The sequence below is a fragment of the Cajanus cajan genome, chromosome 5, assembly GCF_000230855.2.
Source record: "Cajanus cajan strain Asha chromosome 5, NIPB_CcT2T_4, whole genome shotgun sequence".
NCBI classification, from domain to species: domain Eukaryota; kingdom Viridiplantae; phylum Streptophyta; class Magnoliopsida; order Fabales; family Fabaceae; genus Cajanus; species Cajanus cajan.
Genome location: NC_138521.1, coordinates 8,857,713 through 8,880,448, shown reverse-complemented (window position 1 = coordinate 8,880,448; position 22,736 = coordinate 8,857,713). Strand labels below are relative to the sequence as shown.

Genomic DNA, 22,736 nt, shown 5'->3' with positions numbered 1-22,736 from the left:
ATCTAATGAAAACCACCCCTCCACCCCCCTTAAAAGCAAAAGGATAAGCTTCTTTAGAAAAAAAAGTAAGCCCATAAACTCAAATCACATTTATAAATATCAATTTGAGCCAATAGGGGTTACTATTGGTCAATTTATTTGTTTGTTTTTCTATTTTTTAACAATTTTATTTCATAGGACTCTGACAGACTGTAAATTGTTTTATATTCTTGGATGCCGTCACTGAAAGGAAAGCAGCCAACGTTTGCATGCAATGCTTTACATTTTAGTAAAATATATAAATGTTATAAACTAATTTGCATTTAAGTATGACCTATTCAAAATAATTGTATTCAGATGATAAAATAAATTTGTTTTAATAAAATAAACATTTAGCGAGTCTCATATTTAAAATTACTTATGCTCGACCAAAATGTTAAAAAAAGAAAATTGACTAATAAATTCTAAGATAAAACTTACTGGTACATTACAAATGCTATTTTCCGAGAAAGTTAAAGTTTCAATTTTTATCAAGAGTTAAACACTTATACATTGTCAGTGTAAAGTTTTTTTTATATTAGCAACAAATTATATCTTTTAATTATACCATGTCACTGTAAATATATTTACTTTTAACAGTGACATAGCACAATTAAAAGATATAATTGATTGTCAGTGTAAAAAAACCTTACATTGACAGTATATAGGTAATTAACTCTTTTATCAAATGTCAACGTTTATTAGTTAGAGCTTCAATTTTTATCATAAAACAGTACTAAGATATGGAGCAAGCTTTATCCTAAATTTCATTCCACAAAATTGAATTTCAAAGTTAATCTATCCAAAAATGTTCAGATTCTCCAACCCAATGTTTTTGCAAGAAACGTGACTCGACACTTATCCAAATTGAAATGCTAGAGGTCAAAACATGATCTTAAAATTTTCCTTCCATATCAGGAAAAAGATGAGTGCTTCAGTGACCTGACTGAAACTGATGAGTTATTATTAATATTAGCACATAATAATCCAAGTGTAGCATGCTTTTTATTGGTCAAATTGGACACAACTTTGTTACTTATTTTTCTTGTTTGTGTTTTGGCGTATATAATGGTTCTGGAAAAGTTAATAGGATCTTAGGTGAGGCGAATGGGACCAGCATGAAAATGGCATAAGATAAAAGAAAGGAAGTTATCTTCTTTTTGCTGTGATGGAGGCTGCAGTTGAAGCAGACATGACTTTCTCAAGCAGAATTTTCAATCACTATAACAAACAAAAGCAGCCACCATAAGTTCAAGTTGCTGTGTTTGGTTCACTTTATTGCAATTGGGTTCAGTGCTCCAAATGTTTTAACAAGCTTAGAAAATGGTAGCACAGGATCTGTTTACATCCTTGTTTCGTAACACAGACACCACATTATGGATTTTGCTTTTCTATCCATCTTTTTTAGATGGTACACTTAACATATATTTCGTACACATGATAAATGCATCATCTAAAAGATGGGTAACATAACTAAATCTTTGACATTATTGATATTGAAGATAATATATTATAATATGTAAGTTTTGTCCAATTTTGATAAAATTTATATATAATCTTTTAGTTATTATTCTTCGATCAGAATTAAAATTTTACTTTAATATTATATATAAATATATATATATATATATATATATATATATATATATATATATATTAATGAGATATGTATTAAATGTAAGTATGAAAAAAATTTCAACTCAAATTAAAGAACAATATCGTATGCTCGTAAGAAATTATACATAATTTTTTTTGTTGAGGATGCTAATAGCCTAATAGGACATGTGAGGACGGACAATCTTGAGTTTAAACAATTAAAACTCAATCTCATTAGAGAAAAGAAAAGTGGATAACCCACCACCCTTACCTTTTCTAAAAAATAATAATTTATTTATATATAATTAAAAACACTACTACTTTATTAATTACATTGAAATTAAAATAATATAAAAATAATTAAACAACATAAATCATAATAAAGAGAAATTTAATAACTATTTTTAATAAATCGTGCAATTGTAATTTTATTATTCAAATATTAGTGTAATTTAAATTATTAGACTATTATAATAATTAATTTATACTTTTAATAATTATGGAAAACTAAAATGTAAATCTATATTATAAACTGCATTTAAATATATGTAAAAGGTTAAAATGTAAAAATATAGTTTAAAGTCAAGATCAAATGAGTGCCCACATATTCAAATTTAATTATGTCTACCGTACCATTGTGAAAATGAAGTATTGAAGATATTCTTATTGAGCCCACAAGCAAATAATCTTACGCAATGTAGAATTAATAAACTTGACTAGTAATTTAGCAAAGGACAAAATTTATTTTGTATTAACTAAAATTTATAATAAATATTTTCAAATATATAAATTATATTATAATTTAATTTTTTTTAAAAAAAAGGTATTTTTGCATTTAAATTATATTTTAAATTTATGATAAATAATATATATTCTATTACAAAATTATTTTAAAAAATAATTTAATTTAAAAATAAATTATAAATTAAAAAGAGCTAAAACCCTAAAAATACTCTTGTGGAAGAAAAAAAAAAACAAATATATCATTGACGACAGTAAACGGCTAATTTGGATTCAAACTGCTTTAATTTTGACTATATGTAATCTTTTAAAACATTCACAAATTAATGAATATTTATGGGATCCAGACCCATAGGAACATATCATTTGCGAAGGCTCAATTTGGCATATAATCGACTCCACATTCCCTGTACTCACTCGCTAACACATTCATGTACACATAATTTTCTTTCCCCCACCATGAAAGAAAAATGAAACCAAAATAATTCCACAAAAAATCTCTAAATCTCTATGTTTTTTTTTCTTCTGTTTTTTCCCCCGAATCTTGAAACTATATGTTAAAGGGCCCAAGACTACCGGTTTCTTGGGTTTGAACTACGGAGAGTCACACCATGCAAAAATTTTGTATATCCAAGTAAACTAAGCTTTCCATCAGTATTTCGGATCCAATCTTTGAGAACTGAATAAGATGAAGGCCCAAGATTCAACTCCTGTGGCCATGAAGAAAAGAAAGAAGGTTGAAAACCAAAGATAAGCATAATAACAAAAGTATATATCAAGTCATATATTATGGTAGAATTGATTGTGTTAGGGAAAAAAGAAGCAATTACTCTGGCTAATTCTTCAACCGCTATCGGTCGATTTCCTTCACTCTCAAAATGTTCAAAAGCAGTTGATGCAATATCTTCCCACCTATCATGTGCCTCCAATTGATATGTGCTAATTGCAGCTGCACAAAATTCTTCAAAGTCCATCTTTCTGTAGGCAAGTGGCTCCATCTATACCAATCATTCAAGCAAGAAAACATAAGATATTTGGTCAAGAAGAGGAAATAGTATGAACTTCAGCACTTGCTAGAAAAACAAACGTAACTCAAACACAAAATCTAACAAGGAGGGAAAGTGGTCCAACATCAAGATTATATAGACTTGATACCATACCCAAAAGTTAGCTCAAAGGAGGAGAATTGGTCAAGTTTAATAAGGAATATTCTAACTATTTTCCTCCGATACATGTACTTGATACAAAATAATTTTAATGCAGAAACATACCACCAGATCCACAAACATTTCTCATGTAAAACGAGTTTGCACTTAGACATAACTATGCACTTACACCCAGAACTAAGGTCAAATTTTCAAAACAGTACACGTATGATGTAGGAACTTAAAACAATGAAGCGAATGCAGTAGTAATCATCACTCTAATGTGCCATGTATATTTTCAACAGAAAATTTCCTGAAATGTTAGCAAGAATCCTGCCACTTGAATCAAGTTTGGAAAATGCATAGCCAGGAAATTATCTGGAAAATATACTGGCATGTCAGGATCCAACATGCCAAAGAAAATTTCTCAATACATAAGAATAATGCCTCACCGCATTTACAATATCAAGAACCCTTGACTCCCTCATGGCATCAGTTGCATGGCGTACAAGAGCCTGCAACAAAAAACAAGTAGTGAATGTGAAAACTACAGTTTTCTATATCAGCTACATAGTACATATAAATAAATACTGAAGGATTTTATTAGCGACAGTAGAAAACCATTTTGAAATTATCAAGGGAGATGTGCCCGTCTCTATTTGGTTCCAACAATCTGAATTGTGCCCTAAGGTAGGGCAATTCATCCTCTGGCAAGGCTTTTGAAAGGGCCTACGAAACAGAAGCCATAAAGATCAGTCAAAATCTAGCACAAACAACAATATTCAATAGACAACAAACTAATTCCAAAACTCGTAAAAAAAATAAATAAAAATAAAAAAAACATGTTAAACAAGTAAACATTGCTTACATTGATGATACTTTATGTTGATTGTCGAAAAAATAGGAACACGTCTTTAATTTCCCAAAAAGCATTAGATTTACCAACACCACAATTTATAATAGACCTTAAACAGCACGCATTTTCTTTTTTCATTCTTTTTTTAAATAATAAGCATTAAGTTGGCTCACAAGTCATATCATACACCAAAACACCATGATGAATCTTTTCATAGTCAGTGGGGAAAATATCATTATGAAGGAAAATGCACTTGATATCAGTTGAGGGAAGGATGAAGAATTGCAAAGTAAAACTAGAGAAAAAAATATGGCATAAAAATGCATATATTTGGCAGAGACATGTGTGAGAGATAGTAGTAAATATTAACAAGATTAAGGGCATATTTAAATAGACTTCTCCATAAACACTTCAAAAAGAAGAAAATAAAAATAAAAAATAAAATAAGTTTTTTCATAAACAAAAATTAATTTCTTCACAAGTTAAAAATAGGTTTTAGAGGAGCTAATATGAGAGAACTACAACTTTTTGGAGAAATTTATTTGATTTTCTTTTCTTCTCCTATAACTGTTTATGGAAAAGTTTATCCAAATAAACTTAAGGATTTTGAAAGTTAAACTCAGTATAAGCATATTCAAGGAAATGAATTAAATAATACCTTCACTGCTGCACGTTTGAATGGAGTTGCATGAAGATAAGCCTTCACTAGTTTATAAACTAAGATATCTAAAGGGATCGGGCGGCTGTCATCCCTCAACCAAGGATGAGCTGCATTTACAGAAGTACACAATAATTAGTTTCATATATTCAATTTAAAAAAAGCATTGTCGGTACCATAACGTAAATACATTTTACTATACAGGACATCTTATATCCTCCTACTGAGGCAGAATGGTCAGGTGTGAAATTCAATAATCAACAAAATGGATGTAAGTGTTCAATTTCGATACTTATGCCCAGATGTAATTCTTTGATGAGGTAAGTAACACTGATAAATATCTCATGCAGCTTAAAAATGGAAAGCATCGAAAGAGTTATGGATATGCAGACTTACTTAGAGCTTGGACAGCTGTCATTCTTTTCCTGTAGTCCTTGTTTAGGAGTCGTTTTACGAAGTCCTTGGCCTCTGCAGAGGCAGTAGGCCACGGCAAATCATCGAAGTTAGGGTCAGCTCTAAGCACTGCACGAAAAATTCCAGATTCTGTTCGTGCCCAGAAAGGTCGACTTCCGCATAGCAAGATATAGGTAATAACACCAATACTCCAGATATCTGCTTCCAGACTATACGACCTGTGAAGGACCTCAGGTGCCACGTAATAGGCACTCCCAACAATGTCATTCAACCGTTCATCTGTATATCAACACACATGAAGGAAAAAATTAAGGGGGGTGACCTTATATCCACAAATATCCAACTAAAGGGTGAACGAGGGTAGCAGACTAGCAGTCTTGGGTTATGAGTACATGGGACAGACTACTGAGACAGAAATGCAATATCTAGTGCCATATACAATTCAGAGTTTCCTTTTACATAATATCTGTGAAGTATTCATAAATACCAAGATGATTTCTTCGATCTTTACTGTTGGTTTTAAAATGTATTGGAGTTGTGAATGGCTGAAAATTAGAACCCAGCCAAATGACACTGAAAATGATGAGATATAAAATCTCTTGTATTTTCAAGACAGTAGATAAAATAACATGGTTAAACAAATTAACACAGAAATCCCCCATAGCTCCAACAATCAACAAGATGTCACTTAAGAGCACTATGCAACGGTAAACAGCACCAATGAAGTGTACATTTATAGTAGCCAACTGTCTATTTAATACTTTAAATATATTCATAAGAGTCTGCTTTTGCAAGGAAATGGAAAAAGAAAATTGAGAATCACTCCAATTATTACCTGGTCGGATGAAGTCGGAAAGACCAAAATCAATAAGCCTCATGTCAGCATCTTCACTTCTTGAAGTGAAAAGGAAATTCTGTAAAAGCAAACTCCAGAAAGAATCAATATTGTTATCGAATATCGATATTCTTATTCTTATATAATTAATCATTGTAATATTAAAAACAGAACTAGATGTTATCGTTACAAATTATATAGATGATGATTTAAAGCACAAACCTCAGGTTTCAAATCCCGGTGCACAACACCTTGAAGATGACAAAAAGCAACCACACTTAGGATCTGTAAAACTATAACCTTGGCATCCTCCTCCGAATACTTTCCTCCCCTAATATAGAAGTAAGCAATATGCAATTAAATAAGAAGATTATATCAAGTTGAAAATTTAAAGGAAAGAAATTAGAAATCTAACCTTGACAAAATTCTGTCAAGAAGCTCCCCACCTTCACACAATCTGGTAAGAAATCAAAATCCAGGAAAAGTCACTTTATGATGACGATACAATTCTAAGATGCAAGCCCTCAACAATTTAACTACAACCTAGCAAATATTCACCAACAGAATCTTTGCTGCCTAATAACTTCAAAATAAAACAATTTATCATGTAAGTGAAGTTGAACTCATTTAAACCTTCTAACAGGGAAAAGGCATGAATGAAAGAAATGAGAAACAAAACTGAGAAACTGAAAATTAATTGTGGTGCTGATAGCAAAATGGTGGGTATATAAACAACAATGCCTTTTTGTAGTGCAAAGTGACTGCTCAATAAAAAAATGTATAAAGAAAACAATAAAGATTCAGTTCTCTGGAAATCCAACACACAATTCTAATTATAGATGATAATGAACAACAATTAACAACAGAACAACCAAGCTTTCCCCGCTAGGTGTAGTTGGATAAATGGATCAAAGGACACCATAACATTCTGTCATAAATCATATATTGAACACAACGATAAAAGACATACTCCATAACTATGTACACATTGTTGGCATCCTCAAAAGCATCATGAAATTTGACGAGATGTTTATGACCAGATAGAGCTTTTAATATCTTCACCTCCCTGCGAACATCTTCAATTGCTATTGCAGTGGTCATCTGATGAATAAAATTTATTAAGACTAGAAACAGTATAAAAAATGCAGGTGCAAAGAATAATAATTTAATTATATGGTGATATGACTTTTTTTTCTTTTAAAAAATCTAATAAAACTCTTAAGGTATAAAAATTTATTTTAAATTTAACATTTCTTAATTGTTGAAGTGGGTCTAAGAGGTAGGCTTTGTAATCAGTTTCAATTGATGATTTTGTGCTCTTGTTTCAATTGCAGTAAAATGTAAACTCTGGGTTTTTTAGACCAAACAAAAGTGGACTCCTTATTTTTCTGGCCAATGTAGTAGTAGTAAAAAACAGATTTAACACTTAAAACTGGTCTTTGTGCTGGAATAAGGAATGAGAGCAAGTCCAAAAAGACTCCTTATTTAGAATGGTTATACACAGAAGCATCTGTTGAACAGTAAATTTAGATCATAAATTTCAAAATTTATGTCATTTCTACATCAAAGGAAACTATGGACTCTATAAAGGTAATGTCAAATTAAAAGCAACAGTTAATAACTTTTAAGTGACCAAAGGTACCTTAAACTTCAGAAAATCACATTCCTATATATACAATAATTGAATTATATAGACTTTTGTTTGGGGGGATATTGTCACCCCCAACTTATCTAGAACGTAGTGATAGGCCAAGGCAACTTCCCTATCACCGATTAAAACATACCGAGAATAGCATAATTGCAAAATCAGATGCCAGGAATATTGCTGATATGCTTTAACTTAACAGCCAAGGCCCTTTAGTATACTATAGCCTACAGAACTAATCTTTTGGGAACTATTACAGAATTTACTAGGAATATTTATTAATTAATGTACAAGAGTATATTGTTCTAAGAAAGTAGAAAACTTGAATAATAAAAGAAAAGGAAAAATGCAATCATGGATGAGAAAGATATAACAGCGACATAATGAGCATAAATTAACTAGAGAGACAATCCTATCTATATGGCATGCAGACAGCCACAGCATCGAATAATAATTTGTGATTATCAACGTGTTTGGCTTAACGTTCCCATCTGCAATGGCATTAATTGCCTAGTAGACATGTGTATCCAACGCAGTTCCAAACACACTATCAACATTTTTGGACCGACATCCATAAGCGAAAAAACATAATACATTAATTAGTGGTTATCAATGTGTTTGATTTCAAGTTTAGTCTAGTGACGTGTTAAGTTTGTCACTTCTACGTTTTTTTTTTTTCATTTTTTGACATGAATTTTCCCAGTAGACATGTGTATCCAACACACTAGCCACGTGTTTGGACTGACATCCATAAGTGAAAAAACTTTGTATATTAATTAGACATATGTTGAGTTTGCTTCGACGGTTTTTTTTTCATTCAATGTCATTAATTGCCTAGTAGACATGTGTATCCAACACAGTTTCAAACACACTAACAATATGTTTGGACCGACATCCATAAGTGAAAAAAATTGTGTATTAATTAGTAGTTATCAACATGTTTAGTTTCAAGTTTCATCTGGTGGACATGTGTTAAGTTTGTTGCTTATACGTTTTTTTCATTCTTTGACATTAATTTTCTGGGTACACATGTATCCAACACAGTTCCAAACACATTATGTTTGGACAAACGTCCATACATGAAAAATTGTGGATCCACCTTGCACTCTGTAGCTTTTGCATTAATGTGGATAGGTGAAACGGTTCCAAGCATATGCTCTATGTATTAAAAAACAACCCCATTAATAAGGAAAAAAACCGTCAATATATTTTAATACCAACAAAGTAACGAACCCTACCTGAAATAGAGACAAATAGGGAAAAAACCGGTAACATTTTACTACCAACAAAGTAACTAACCCTACCTGAAATAGAGACAAAGAGAAACGCTATGATGTATTACTACTTGTCCATGCACGAGACAAAGAGCTACATGTTTTTAACACTTTACAGCATTGGAAATCATAGACATAGGTTCTAAAACTAAGAACCATAAAATGAATGAGTTGTTACCTAAGAGAAGAACCAAGTATTGTAACATGTCACACACATGTAAGAAATTTTTAATTTGGAAGGTATCCACAAAATGGTTAACATCAAACAATATCAAAATAGATAATCATTTCAACACTATAGTACCCTAAACAAACTATGAACAAACAAGCATTCAACAGCAACAAGGGTAAGGCTGCATGCATTCACATGATAGTGATTCTGACCAAACATCTTCTTCTACCACATTCAAACAAACAGACTGTTTTTTTACTGCTCTTGGAATACAATACCAATTTTCTAAATATAACTTTTACATATATTTCCACAATAGGAAATGAACTAAAAAAAAATTATTGTTCAGTACAGCAAGTCAAGAAATGTCCTGATATTCTAAACTGATTAAAACAAGCTAACAGTTAAAACCAAGTCAAATGTCATGTACTTCTTTTGAATTGTACAGCTCATTCAGTAAAACCTAAATGATACCCTAGTCCCACATACAAAATCTCAGAACCATCCATCAGAAAATTATCTGTTCCCAATGGTACCCTAGTCCCACATACAAAATCAAGCAACATAGATCAAACTCGAATCGTCCAAATCCAAATGCCATCATAATTCATGAGTCATTACAGTCCAAAACAACCACACAAGGCCACACACAACAATGACAAAATAAAACCTACAAACAAAATTATCCCCAAAATTGAAAAGTCATTGAATTGTACTACCTTAGCCTTGGAAATGATCTTAACTGCAACAGGTTGGTCTTTGAGGTCACCCTTCTTCCCCTTAGCACAGCAGGTATGACCGAAATGCCCTCGCCCCACTTCTTTCCCAATTTCAAATTTTGCCCCAAAATTCTTCCCATACCCAAAGCTCTTATCCAGCGACTGCTCCGTCGCGGCCGCCGCCGCCTCCTCCTCCGGGATCGGCCCCTCCTTGGGCGCCTTCGCGTGCCCCAGCCGCTTCGCCAGCGACGCCCTTATGTGCTTCGCAGGCGACGGCGGCGGGAACGGCCGCCGGAAAAACCTCCTCGGCGTGCTCCTTGCCGGCGACGGCGTCACCGTGCCTCCGCCGTGAGGAAAGGGACTCGGCCAGGGGTTGGCCCGCGCCGGCGTGTCCTTGGGCGGCAGCGGAGAGGGCGGGACATCGGCGGATCCGGCGACTGCGACGGCAGAGTCATCGGCGGCGTCGTCATTTTGGGGCCTGAGATTGTTCTTGCCGTAGCACTGGCCCATGTCACATGGGAGGAGCGAATCTGCTCTGAGAAAACGATAAAATCAGAGAATTTGAGTCAGGTAGAGAGAGAAAGGGTTTTAGAGAGAGAAAGTGAGACAGCGCGCGACAGAGACAGACACCCAGAAAGCATGGACAAGCTCAGCTCTGTTAACAAACAGAGAAAGGCGTGTGTGTTTTGTGTGTGTGAGTGTCACTGTTGCATAAGGTTCCAGGGTTCTTACACCCTGCATCGCAGTGCACACTCCATTTTAATGCTCCCTTTATGTCACAATTTATTTTTTTAATTAATTAATTTTAGGGGTTATGGTTAATGGTTTTGCTTACAGTTTTTGTCTGAATTTTTAAATTTTAATAATTTATATTTTTTACAACAGAACTGTATTCATTTTTAAAAAGTTTTAAAAGCTAAATTAATAGGAGGAAAGTATTCAAGATGTACGCAATGTTCTAATCAGAATGGTTAGTGTTGAAAACGGCGCTGTTGTTAGTTTTGTGCGTATAATTTTTATTTTGTCTTTATCTACTTGATTTTAATATTAATATTTCTCCGTAACTTTTGTTGTCGTTATTAGTAATTTTCAAATGAAAAAGCATGCGGTTGTTTTGTTTTATTTAAGAATGTGAGAGAGAAAAAAGTATAATTTAGTAGATTTTGAATATTTTTTATATCTTTTTATTGTTTGAATTTTTAAGTTGTTTGATATAAAAGAAATAAAAAAAATATAAGAGAAAAATGTTAAGACTTTTTTCATTAATTTATTTAGATTGAATATATTAAAAGAATAATGAAGTTTAAATGTAATTTTAAGTGAGTTGCAAGTTGTTATCTCTTAATTATCTATTTTCTTATTATTAAGAAGATATTTTATTACTGTTAAAAAAATATTTTGAGATGGGATTCACCTTTTATTTATCTGTTCTTTACTTTACTTCTAAAATAAATAATTTAAAAAAAATTCACTTCTTTTTTATAATTTTTATTTTTCTGTATTTTTAGTTAAGCAAACAAGGCTAAAGCAAAAAAAAATCTGAAAGTTATTTTTTTTGAATTTTTTTAATAATTATAATATTAGTATAAAGTACTTATCATTACAAATAGTAATTAATCTTTGTCAAGTTTATGAGTTCACACAAATATAAAAAAATTCTAACATAATTTATTTCATACTCAAGATCAAAATTTAAATATAAATATACCATATGAAAATTTAAAAATTATGTGTTTCAAGTTGATAACTAGAGTGAGATGCTAACTTAAATAAAGAAATTACTTTATTTCTAATATAGACAAAAAAAATCCAAGGCAAATTTCTATAATCATTATAAAAATAAAAAATAATAAAATTTGAGATCGAATAAATATTAGTGAGGGTATTTATTATATGTTGTTTTGATATTTTAATTCATTTTATTTTTCCTTTTAAAATTATCTTTAATTAAAAGGTTATTATATTTATAATCTATAATTACTTTTATAGTTTAAATCTCTAATTAATAATTATGTTATTTAATATTAAATGAATATTTTTAATAGAAAAGAGTAAAATAATATTTTTTTAATTAAATTTTTGTAAATGTGAAGTAAATCAAAATTTAAGAAGATAAAACCATTTTCTCAATTATAAATTTGATTTGGCTTTTGAGCATTTAAATAATATTTTAAGTTGTTTTTTTTTAGTTTTCAAATTAAAAAAATATAAATAAGAAATTACTAAACTTAGAAACAAAAAAATATATAATAAATATGTCCTAAATAGTCATAAATATAACATATATTATTTATAAATTAATTATGAAATGTTGAATTTATTTGTTTTAAGAATAATGTTACATTACAACAACTTATACAATATTTTTGTGTCTGTCTCTTTATTAATAATAAATATTTTTCTTAATAAATAAAGTGATGGAAAGTGATAAATATAAAAAATGATATTATATAAGTTGTTGTACATTTATACATTTTTTTTGTTATACATATAATACTCTATTTTTACCTATTTTCTCTCATCTAAATTTTAAAAAATATAACTATTAAGGAAAAGTTATAGTTATATTTTGATATATAAATAAGATTAATGAGGCTAAATCTAAATCATATATCATATTATAATTTTTATTTTGCTAATATTGTGTATAAGTAAATTAACCTAATATTACTAAGTTTTTTATAATAATGCTTGGTGTCAATTTCAACAATTTATAGAGTTGTTGAATAGTAGTGAGAGTGATGGGAAAAAGTCATGTGGTAAGTTAGGAATGGTACATTATTTAAAGGTAAACAAATAAATTTATTAGATATTGTAATTTCAAAAAAGATTAAAGTTTGGAGTTAGTTGAGGGTTAGAAAGAAATGGGACATTCACTTGATTCTTCTACCTTGAATCTAGTGGATGATTCTTTGACCTTAAATTCAATGGTGGAGGGAAGGGAGACCTAGTGCCTCCCCCCACCCCATTTTTTAAAAATGTAATAAAATTATTATAAAATATTTTTTTGGCCCCCTAATTTTTTTTTTTAAAATATCTATTATAAATTAATAGATAAAAAATTATCATGTTAGTTTTCATTTATGAAAAGAAAAAGAGATATATGTATGGTTAATATATAATATGATGAAATGAGAGATAAAAAAAAGTATATATATTAATGAATTATTCATGATCTTAGAATATCTTCATATAAGTGTTAAAAGAAATTCTTAACTCCCCTCAAGCTAAATTTCTGGCTTGAACCCTACTTGAATCCATCGGCTTGCTTGGGAGAGATTGGTTAAAAGTGTTTGTTGGACATGAAAAGGAGATTAGGAAGCGTTTAAGTGATATGGTGGTATGGATACTACACTTGTAGGGTCTCTTGTTTTAGTAAAAGGTAAAAGGCTTATTTATATCAATAGATAACTCACTTGTTGTGAGGTTGTCATGTTTTGAGGCTTGTCTTCAACATTTAGGTGTGTTTCATAGCATGTGAGTTGTGCCATTTCATAACCTATTTTTTTTATACTATGTATTTGTACATATTATAATCTACTAAGAAATAATTATAGCAATACTTTTTCAAAATTAAACACCTAAGAATCAAATTAATAATTTGTTTTGTCCTAGATGACCTCAGTCTATGACGCCAATTACAAATCCAACTCATAGTGTTGTAATTGTCATTAATTCAAAAGATTTTTCATTCAGGATCGAATGCAAATTCTCTATTAAATAGACCCTTCTCATAATATGAGTGTAGGGTATATAAATAATATGTCAACTTATTGTAAAATCAATTAATATATATAATTAAAAAGGAGATAATTTATAATTTATAATATTAATAAAGGAGACACATTGATTTGGTGTCCACTTTTTTTGGACTTATTTGCCCTTAAAAATTTTTTACGAGTTATGTCCAAATTTATGTCTCAACTCCACTAATAAGTTGTTATAAATGTTAATGAAATATTATATATATATATATATATATGTGTGTGTGTGTGTGTGTGTGTGTATGTGTGTGTGTGTCAGAATCCATTAACACTACAGTGTTAAATTAGTAAAATGACACCTTCAATAATTTTTTATAAAATGCAAACTCTGTCCATGTAACCATTGTATTTGATGATATTATACGCATAATCATGCATATCAAATTTCATATATATGATTTGGACTCTTCTAAATATGTAATATAACAATAAATATTTACATATATTTTGAATAACATTTTATACGTCGAAACAAAGTGATAAGATAAGTTGCCAAATAATTTAATAATTTAATATAATTTAGTATATTTGATCTAATTAATAAAATTATCAAATACAACTATTAAATTGATTCGATTTATATTATACAAATGAAAGTGAGACATTCTTAACTTTGTATCAAAGAATGAAAAGAATAAAATAAAAATAATAAAATTAAGAAAATATGTGATTATTTTTAACATAGTGAAATAATTATATAAATTAATTAAAAAATAAAAATGTATTTTAACACATTAATTAAAGAATAAAATAGTTAAAAAAATATAAATATCAAAATAAGGTATCTCCTTTATTAATGAAATAAATAAAAATGAATGAAGATGTATGTTTACGTGTGTGTGTCATCCATCACTCAGTCTTAAATTAACTTACAGTGCTCAAATTGTTTGTTATGATTCCAATTAAGGTGGTAGAATGGTCTGCGTTCAAGTTTATAGTTATAATAATAATAATAATAATAATTATAATTATAATAGTAGTAAGAAATGGATGTTGGTTATGAAATGTGAGTATTTGAATAGAATATCCTTAAACTCTACGACATGGCTCAGACAATCCCATTCGATGGTTTAGTTGGTATCTTTTCTTTATCATCAACCGCCTCATTGACCCAAACAAACTTTCTAAATGAAAAAAACAAATAATATGACGCATCACACTTGACACCCAAAATGGGGAAGACTACCCAAAACTTGTCATTCATTCCCTTCCTTTCAATCAATATAAAAAATACACCAAAATCAACCAATCTCCCACCTCCTAATTAATTATTAATTAATTCACCATTCCATTAATTAATTACAGCCAGAGTTATCAAATTCAAGATGGATGCGTTTAAATAGATCAGGTCATTACTTAAAAAATTATAATAATCAAAACTTCGTTATTTCAAATATTTTAGTATTTATACTTAATAATTAAGATTGACGAGATTATTTGATGGCATTTTGTCTAATAAAATATTTTATAACAATTTTACTTTTGATTATCATCCAAAAAACTTCTCAATTACTAGAGTATGTATGTGTTTTATGAGATTATTTATTTTCTTATTTTATCGATGTATTACTTATTTATATCCCTACATATTAGGAATTCAATTTTACTTTAATATGAAGTGGAGTTGTATCCTTTCAAGTGGAAGAAATATATTATATCTCTTTAATAAATAAATAAAAAAGTTAAAATAAATGATTTTAACATATGAAATTTAATTATATCGACGGTTGAAAATTATAGTATGTGGCATCGTAGCAATTTGTAATAATGAATCGGCAATTTACATTAATTATTTTATAGATTTTTTTAGATTAGTTGTAGAAAGAATTTGTTTTTTTAGATCAGTTCATTATTAATTGATATAGAATTTAGACATCCTTTACAGCTTTTGAATCTTTTTACACGACTTTTTAAATTGTTTGTACAAGAAAATATTTTCTAGTTTGGCTCATCCTACAATTGATTTAGAGCGTGTTTGGAAACACGTTTCAAACGTGGAAAACACGTTGAACGTGGAAACTATTAATAGCTTCCACGTAGCTTCCACGTTCAACGTGATTTTCCACGTTTGAAACGTGTTTCTAAAGCTTCTACGTTCAACGTGGTTTTCCATGTTTGAAACGTGTTTCCAAACACGCTATTAGACTATTGACACTCTTTATAACTTCCTACCAGTATCATAGGTTAAAAAAAGCAAATCTGAATTACAATTGTAATTACAGTTGCGTAATCGCGTTGATTATCAATGTTAATTTTCAACATTTGCGAGGATCACAGCATAGTCAAAACCATAACTAAAATTGAATTTTAAAACGTTTATTTTACAACATTTTCATGAACAATGTTTGCAACTTTTCATTTACTTGTAATGAATTTCATTCCAGCCTGTCATAGTTTCACAAGTACGAAAAAATATTTGTTAAGAATATAAAAATTTGTAAAGGATATATCAATATTTTAGATTATCAATTCTTTATTAACCTTTTTAATTCTTTTTTTTTTCTTCTACTTTTTTGTTCTAGACATACTGCTTCTTTATTTTAGCTTCACCATTATTATTCTTTTTTAATTAGAAAGTAGCTTCACCATTATTATGAACACAATATTTATATCTTTGTGATGAGAACGATATCCACCAATTTATATAATTCAAACTCACGACCAAAATTCAATTTGAAACATTTTTTAAAATATAAAAACAAAGAAGTTTTAGCGTATTTTTTTCTGTCTAAATTAAGGATATTTTAACACATTTTTTAATTATTTATTTATTTATTTAATAAATTATATTTATTTTATTTTAAAACTTTACATCTTTTAACTTTTATGCATAGATCAATAAATATTTTACCATATACATTAAGACTAAAATATCCCCAAAAGTAAAACTAATCTCAACTACTTAACTACTATTTAGCTATTTTATTTATGGAGTGTTCTTTAATCCCCCTCCCCCCTTAACATTGTATATGTTTTGTAAATTATTGCATTTGTATTAATAATTGTGTTATAGTGTTTTAATATATGTTGTTCAGAGATGTTAAGGAACTCCTGAGGAATTTTCAGGTGTTTTAAAGGAATTCTTTGAACAGAAATTTAATTTGACTCTGAAGAGAAAATATATAAGGTTTCTTGATATACTTTTGGAATTCTTATTCTTTGATTGATGATATGGTAAACATGAAAATGATAGGTGAAGCTATTGCATATTGTATAATGATCAATGATAATTGGTTTATATATATATATATATATATATATATATATATATATATATATATATATATATATATAGCTCGATCTGGGATAATATATGTATAGATGATTATATTGTTGAATTGTTGAGGTGTGATGTTAAGAATGGTTAAGGCATTTAGAGATGATTGTGACTTATTGAGGTGTTGATGCTAAAAATGATGTAGGCATTTAGACATGTTGATTGACTTAAGACTTACGGAGAGGGTTTTGAAAATTGGATATCCCATAATTTGGATCTTGGTGTGGTAGTCTATGAGTCTGATTGTTGAAAAACCCTCCTAGAGTATGGGTTATCTCTTGGATTTAGTTGTTGAGTCTCTTCTAGATTCTTAGTTAATGTTGGAGTAAGATATGAAGTCGAGAGCTAAAATTCTTAATTGATTACTGAAAAAGTGTGTGGTATCGCAATGATAATTAGCAAGCTAATTCCATAGGTGACTTGGTTAATGCTTGTCAAGGTTGTGATAAACTCATACCTAAATTATGTTATATCTGGCAGTGATATTGGACTTTCTTAGTTTAAGTGGTAACATCCAAGAAATCATGTGTATAGGAATTGGTATCCCAATTGGTTGGTTATCTAACGAGTGTAAAAAGATCGATTAGTTCAGTAGGATCAAGTCACTTAGACTACTTGTCTTGGTATAGGAGATCTTTGTAAATAAATGTGTGACGATATATTAGTTGAGGTTTATGTATATGATACGTGCTCTTGGTGTGTTCATATGCTTGTTGATCATGTGGTTTAATGGCATTAATGTGGTGAAATATGAATTGTCATATGTGGTTGAATTGTTTACATTTTGTAAGTTGTTTGATGTCATGTTGAGACGTTGTGTTATGTTGACATGTTGTGGATCATGATGTGCTTGGTGGTGTGGTTCAAGTGTTGTGGTTGGTAGTATAGTTGTATTTACTTTTATATTTGTATTATTGTTGTATTCTTTGAAATACTAGCATACCTTTGCATGTTTCCTTGTTGATGGAGTGCAATGGTCATGTTTGTATTAGAGCAAGACAGAGTTAGGTTAGTGGAGTTGGCGATTTATGGGCCATATTGTTGGATGGTAGTGTAGTTGGAGACTACTTATGTAGGTTTTTGTAGTCTTGCTTGATCGGCATAAACTTATACTTTAACATACTTTTTATACGTCTAAGTTTAATCTTTTAAATAATTTTTTTTTAATTTAAATCTAACATTTTTATTAAATAGGTCAGAGTAGATCAAACATTAAATAGGTCAAATCGTAGGCTCCTATTTAAGATATGACATTCTCTCATCCCTAACCGAAAGTAATGATTAATTAAGATAACACATTTTAATTAAAGATATTTTATTCTAAAAATAATTAATATACAAGACGATATGAATTCAGTCTTAATAAATAAATCATTGTTTCAAATTAGATCTTTTTTTGTAAATATAGGAAATATTACAAAGATGATTGTAATGAGGATTGAATCTAGGTTCTTATGCTTCTAATTACTTCAATTCTTTACCATTCAACCACTAGGCTAACCCTAGTAGTTATTTCAAATTAGATCTTATAAATAAGCTCAGTGATAATAATATTTTCATCTCTCATAACAATTTAATACGGAATAATATGTAAGAAAGATAAAATCGATACATCATAATTTTATTTTATAAAACTCATAAAATCAACTTAAACAATTACTCATCTTGGTAAAAAAAAAAATTATAAGTACATTATAAAAAGAATTACTTATATTGGTATGTGTGAATGTTATGTTATAAGTATATTATAATAAAGACAAGGAAGTATTAAAATTTTAAAGTCTAAATTTTTGAAACAAAACTAAAAAAGACTCAAAAGTTTTGATATTGAAGGAATAATTGGTGAGACATTTAATAGAAAGTGAGATTTTAAATGCACATTTATTAGTATAAGGAATTGATGAAGGATATTGAATTTTAATTGTATCCTTAATGAGTATTCAGTTCATGCATTTATTCTTTAGTTACTTTACATTCATTTATTATATTTATGATTAAAATTTTTAATTTATAAAAATAAAAATGGAAATTTTAAAATAACTAAAAACATTGATATGTAATTATTAATAGTTAATTATTTATTTATAAATTATAATGCACAAATTTGATACCGTTTCAAAAGTATGTTTGACTCATGTTGTTTTAACTATTATTTAAATATATTATTAATAAATTAATTTTATTTTTCAAATATTTTTGGTAATAAGTAATAATTACTTGAGTTATTAAAATATTTTTGTTCAAATTATATAAATAACTAGTTTTTATATTAAATTAATATGAAATGTTTCAAAATAATATTTATTGAAGGACAATAGTTTTTATTTTAATTTGTAAAATAATAAAAAAAATATATTATTTTGAAATACTTATTGTGAGACCCGATTTCCTTTTTCCTTTTCCTTTCCCCGAACTTTCAACTCTCACTCTCTTTTGCTATTACTCTTAAAACTCTTCCCTTCTCATTCTTGAACTGTAGTTTTGGTGGTTGAAGACGCTGATTGAAGGCTGGGATTCTTGTTAACCCGTGCGGAGCTCCTTTCATCTTTTTCCCCCTTTCAAGCATTTTCTTCCTTCTTCTCTTCTCCTTTTCCCGGAAGCTGCGATCTTCAATTAGAGGTAAGGGAAGCTAGATTTTTTTTTTTGAGTTTTTGGTTTAAAGAGAGTTCTAAGAACTCCTTAGCTATTTGATGTTTGTGATTTTGATTGAGAATGATGAAGTTAAGACTTTCGGGGTTTCGGAGTAATAGTGAAAATTTGGAGTTTTGATGTTTTCATAGTTGCTTGTTGAAAAAGAGTTGATTTTTGGGTTGTTGGATGAAAATGGGGTGTTTTGGGTGGATTGCATGTGCTTGGATTTCTTGTTTTTGCAGGATTGTTGTTCAAAAATGGTGGAGGGTTTGTGTTTACTGTCACAAACGGCTGAGCCGTTTTGAATGGCTGAGCCCTTTGGGAGTTTCGTGACAGGGAAGAGCCCCCTAGAACCAAACGGCTGAGCCGTTTTAAGGTGCTGAGCGCTTTGGGGGCAGAGAGCCCCCTGGAACCAAACGACTGAGCCGTTTTAAGGCGCTGAGCGCTTTGGGGGCAGAGAGCTAGAGGAGAACCTCTGGAGGTAAAGCGCTGAGCACTTTGAAGGCGCTGAGCGCCTTTGTGCTTTCAGAATTGGACTTTGTAGTCTTCATGAAAGTTGTAGCCTTAGATCTTAGCTTTCCAATGGCGCTGGAATCACCCAAAAAGGAGTTCTAGAACTCCAAATATAGCTGTTTTAGTGAAGAAGGGTCAAACTGTCAGCATTGGTTAAGTTGTTTTAGGTGCTTAGGTTGATTGGTGTTGTTTGGGTGGGTAATTTTGCATGATTGATGAGTTGTAAACAAGACGGGTGAGCCGTATTATATGTTGTATGTTATAAGTTATTGATCATGCTATTAATAATGCGAGAGTTGAATTAAAATAGGCGAATATGATGTGATGATTAGTTGATAATACTGTTGCTGATGTGAGTTGTATCAGTTGTATATTGTTGTAAGTTATTATGTTGAGTTGTATCACTTGTGCATTGTTGTAAGATGATATGTTGAGCTGTATAGTTGTGTTGTACTGTGTGTTGATATTGGATGTTGTAGGCCGAAAGGCTGAGGTGTTGTAGGCCGAAAGGCTGAGGTGTTGTAGGAGATCTCCGAGGTGATATGCATGACGATGCATTTTGTGTGTATTGATAAACTGTGTGGTAATAGCTGACAGGATGTTTATGGATGAATTGTTGATAGTTGTAATTGCTGCTATTACTAAAAAAAAATTTCCCTATATCTTGTTCTTTTTATACTAGCTTACCCTTGTTATTTCCATGTGTTTGGACTGCGATGATCATACTTGTATGGGAGCAGAGCAGGGCTAGATTGTGATAGGAGCAAGCTTATAGCTGGCAGAGGACGGGGAGTCTTAACTGGCTGCTGTTTTGGATGTTAAGCCACTATCTGACTATTTCGGATTGTATTTTATATTGTACGCCCTAATTCTAGTCGGATTGGAACATTTGTATATATTTATATTCTAGATCCTATATTTATATACTTGTTCTATTCTGTCTAGTGTTTCCGGTGTGCTACGGTTATGAGTGTGGTGACCTGTCGGGTCGTTACACTTATTGTTTTTTAAATTTTCAAATAAAATATTTGTTTCAAAATATAATTTTTATTATTTCGCTAATTGAAAAAAAACTATTATCTTTATTTTGAGACATTTTATATTAATTTAATATAAAAAAATAATTATTTATATAATTTGAATAAAAAGATTTTTAAAACTAAAATTAAAAATATCATAATTATATATATATATATTAAAAATTAAAATTCAAAATAATATTAATTATTTTTTCCATTACACTCTAATTATTTTATCTAACTTTTAATTAATTTATACTTCCTCCATTTTTTTTATTTAACGTTTAAGGTTTATGCACATAAATTAAGAAAAATGATATTTTATTTTTTTAAAGTATTTATTACTTATTTTTTTATTATATTCTTTAGGTAGTTGAAGAAGAAATAAGTACATTGAAAATAAATAAATATATTGTTCAGTAAACATACATTAATTATCAAGGATAAAAATTTTAAAAAAATTAATAAGTCATTAATTTTAAAAAAGTGACAATAAAAAAAATAAAAAAATATTGTCAAAACGACTATGAATAAAAAATTGAGAAAGTATATTTATGTTAATATACATTAAATAAACATATAAGTATGAGTTAAAAAACTTAAAAAATATATAATAAAAAATAATCTATTTTATGAAAATAAAAAATTATCATATTTCTTAATTTATATATAAAAGTTTGAAGTTATTTTTTAAAATAAAAATATAACTCTTTCTCATTAAATTAACTCTTACAAATATAAAATAATATTTTGAATCACAACTCTATAGATTGTTATTTGGAAAATAAATATCTAAAATAATATGAGGTGAAAAGGAACACCATAATTTGGTGTTGAAAAGGAGTATGAGGTGAAAGTCAAATATATGACTTGCCAGCGACCGAGGGGACCATTAATGGCGGTTGCTATGGTTGTTGGTTTCAATTTCAGCACCGCAACCTTTTTACTGCTACCTTACATTATAATTATCAATCATACTGTTGTTATTTAATCAAAATTATTATTTTTTATGAATTCAAAATTAGACTTTTACTTCGATAATTCCACGTAATAAAGCTTTTATTATAAGATTATGAGTTAAAATTTCAATTATATTTAAAGAACATATAAACATTTAAAGAATTGTATATGTCTTGTTCATAATAAAAAAATTTAATAAATAATATTTTGTATAATATTTATAATGATATTAATAATTTTGAAATATATTTTAATTTAAATTTTATACATATTTTATTCTATTCTATAATTTAACCAACGTTAAACCTTAAGATTTATATATTATGTTAAAAATCGAGTTAATCTAATCTTATTTTATATATTTTGGATCTTAATTGGGTTAAAAATGATTTTAAATAAATGATCCATTTTTTTAATCGGAATTAAAATAAACTTTCCCCTTACTTACGGCTATGCATAAGTGATTTTGTTAAAGACTAAAAAAAGTATATGATAAATA

General features: G+C 29.2%; 1 protein-coding gene across 2 annotated transcripts; it reads right to left on the bottom strand.

Moving 5' to 3' along the window:
• Positions 1-2,621: 2,621 nt before the first annotated feature.
• On the bottom strand, positions 2,622-10,808 carry LOC109806025 (CDPK-related kinase 3). 2 transcript variants are annotated; one of them, XM_020368358.3, is made up of 12 exons: positions 10,074-10,806; positions 9,147-9,212; positions 7,234-7,364; positions 6,679-6,720; positions 6,486-6,594; positions 6,264-6,342; positions 5,411-5,707; positions 5,015-5,124; positions 4,122-4,229; positions 3,953-4,015; positions 3,186-3,353; positions 2,622-3,065 (listed from the first exon to the last, which is right to left on the bottom strand). In XM_020368358.3, exons 1-12 carry the CDS (start codon positions 10,581-10,583, stop codon positions 2,928-2,930), a joined length of 1,821 nt encoding a protein of 606 aa, XP_020223947.1. In that variant the 5' UTR covers positions 10,584-10,806; the 3' UTR covers positions 2,622-2,927. The 2 variants fall into 2 exon arrangements, with proteins under 2 accessions (XP_020223947.1, XP_020223948.1); XM_020368359.3 differs by lacking the exon at positions 9,147-9,212 and having other exon boundaries at positions 10,074-10,808.
• Positions 10,809-22,736: the final 11,928 nt, after the last annotated feature.

Bases quoted from the DNA above. Each gene is read 5' to 3' on its own strand.
- LOC109806025 (XM_020368358.3), bottom strand. From the start codon at position 10,583: ATGGGCCAGTGCTACGGCAAGAACAATCTCAGGCCCCAAAATGACGAC. The intron at 6,721-7,233 runs GTATGTCTTTTA...ATTTCTTACCAG, and splicing joins AATGTGTACATAGTTATGGA to ATTGTGTGAAGGTGGGGAGC. The intron at 5,708-6,263 runs GTAATAATTGGA...GTTGATATACAG, and splicing joins TTCCGACTTCATCCGACCAG to ATGAACGGTTGAATGACATT.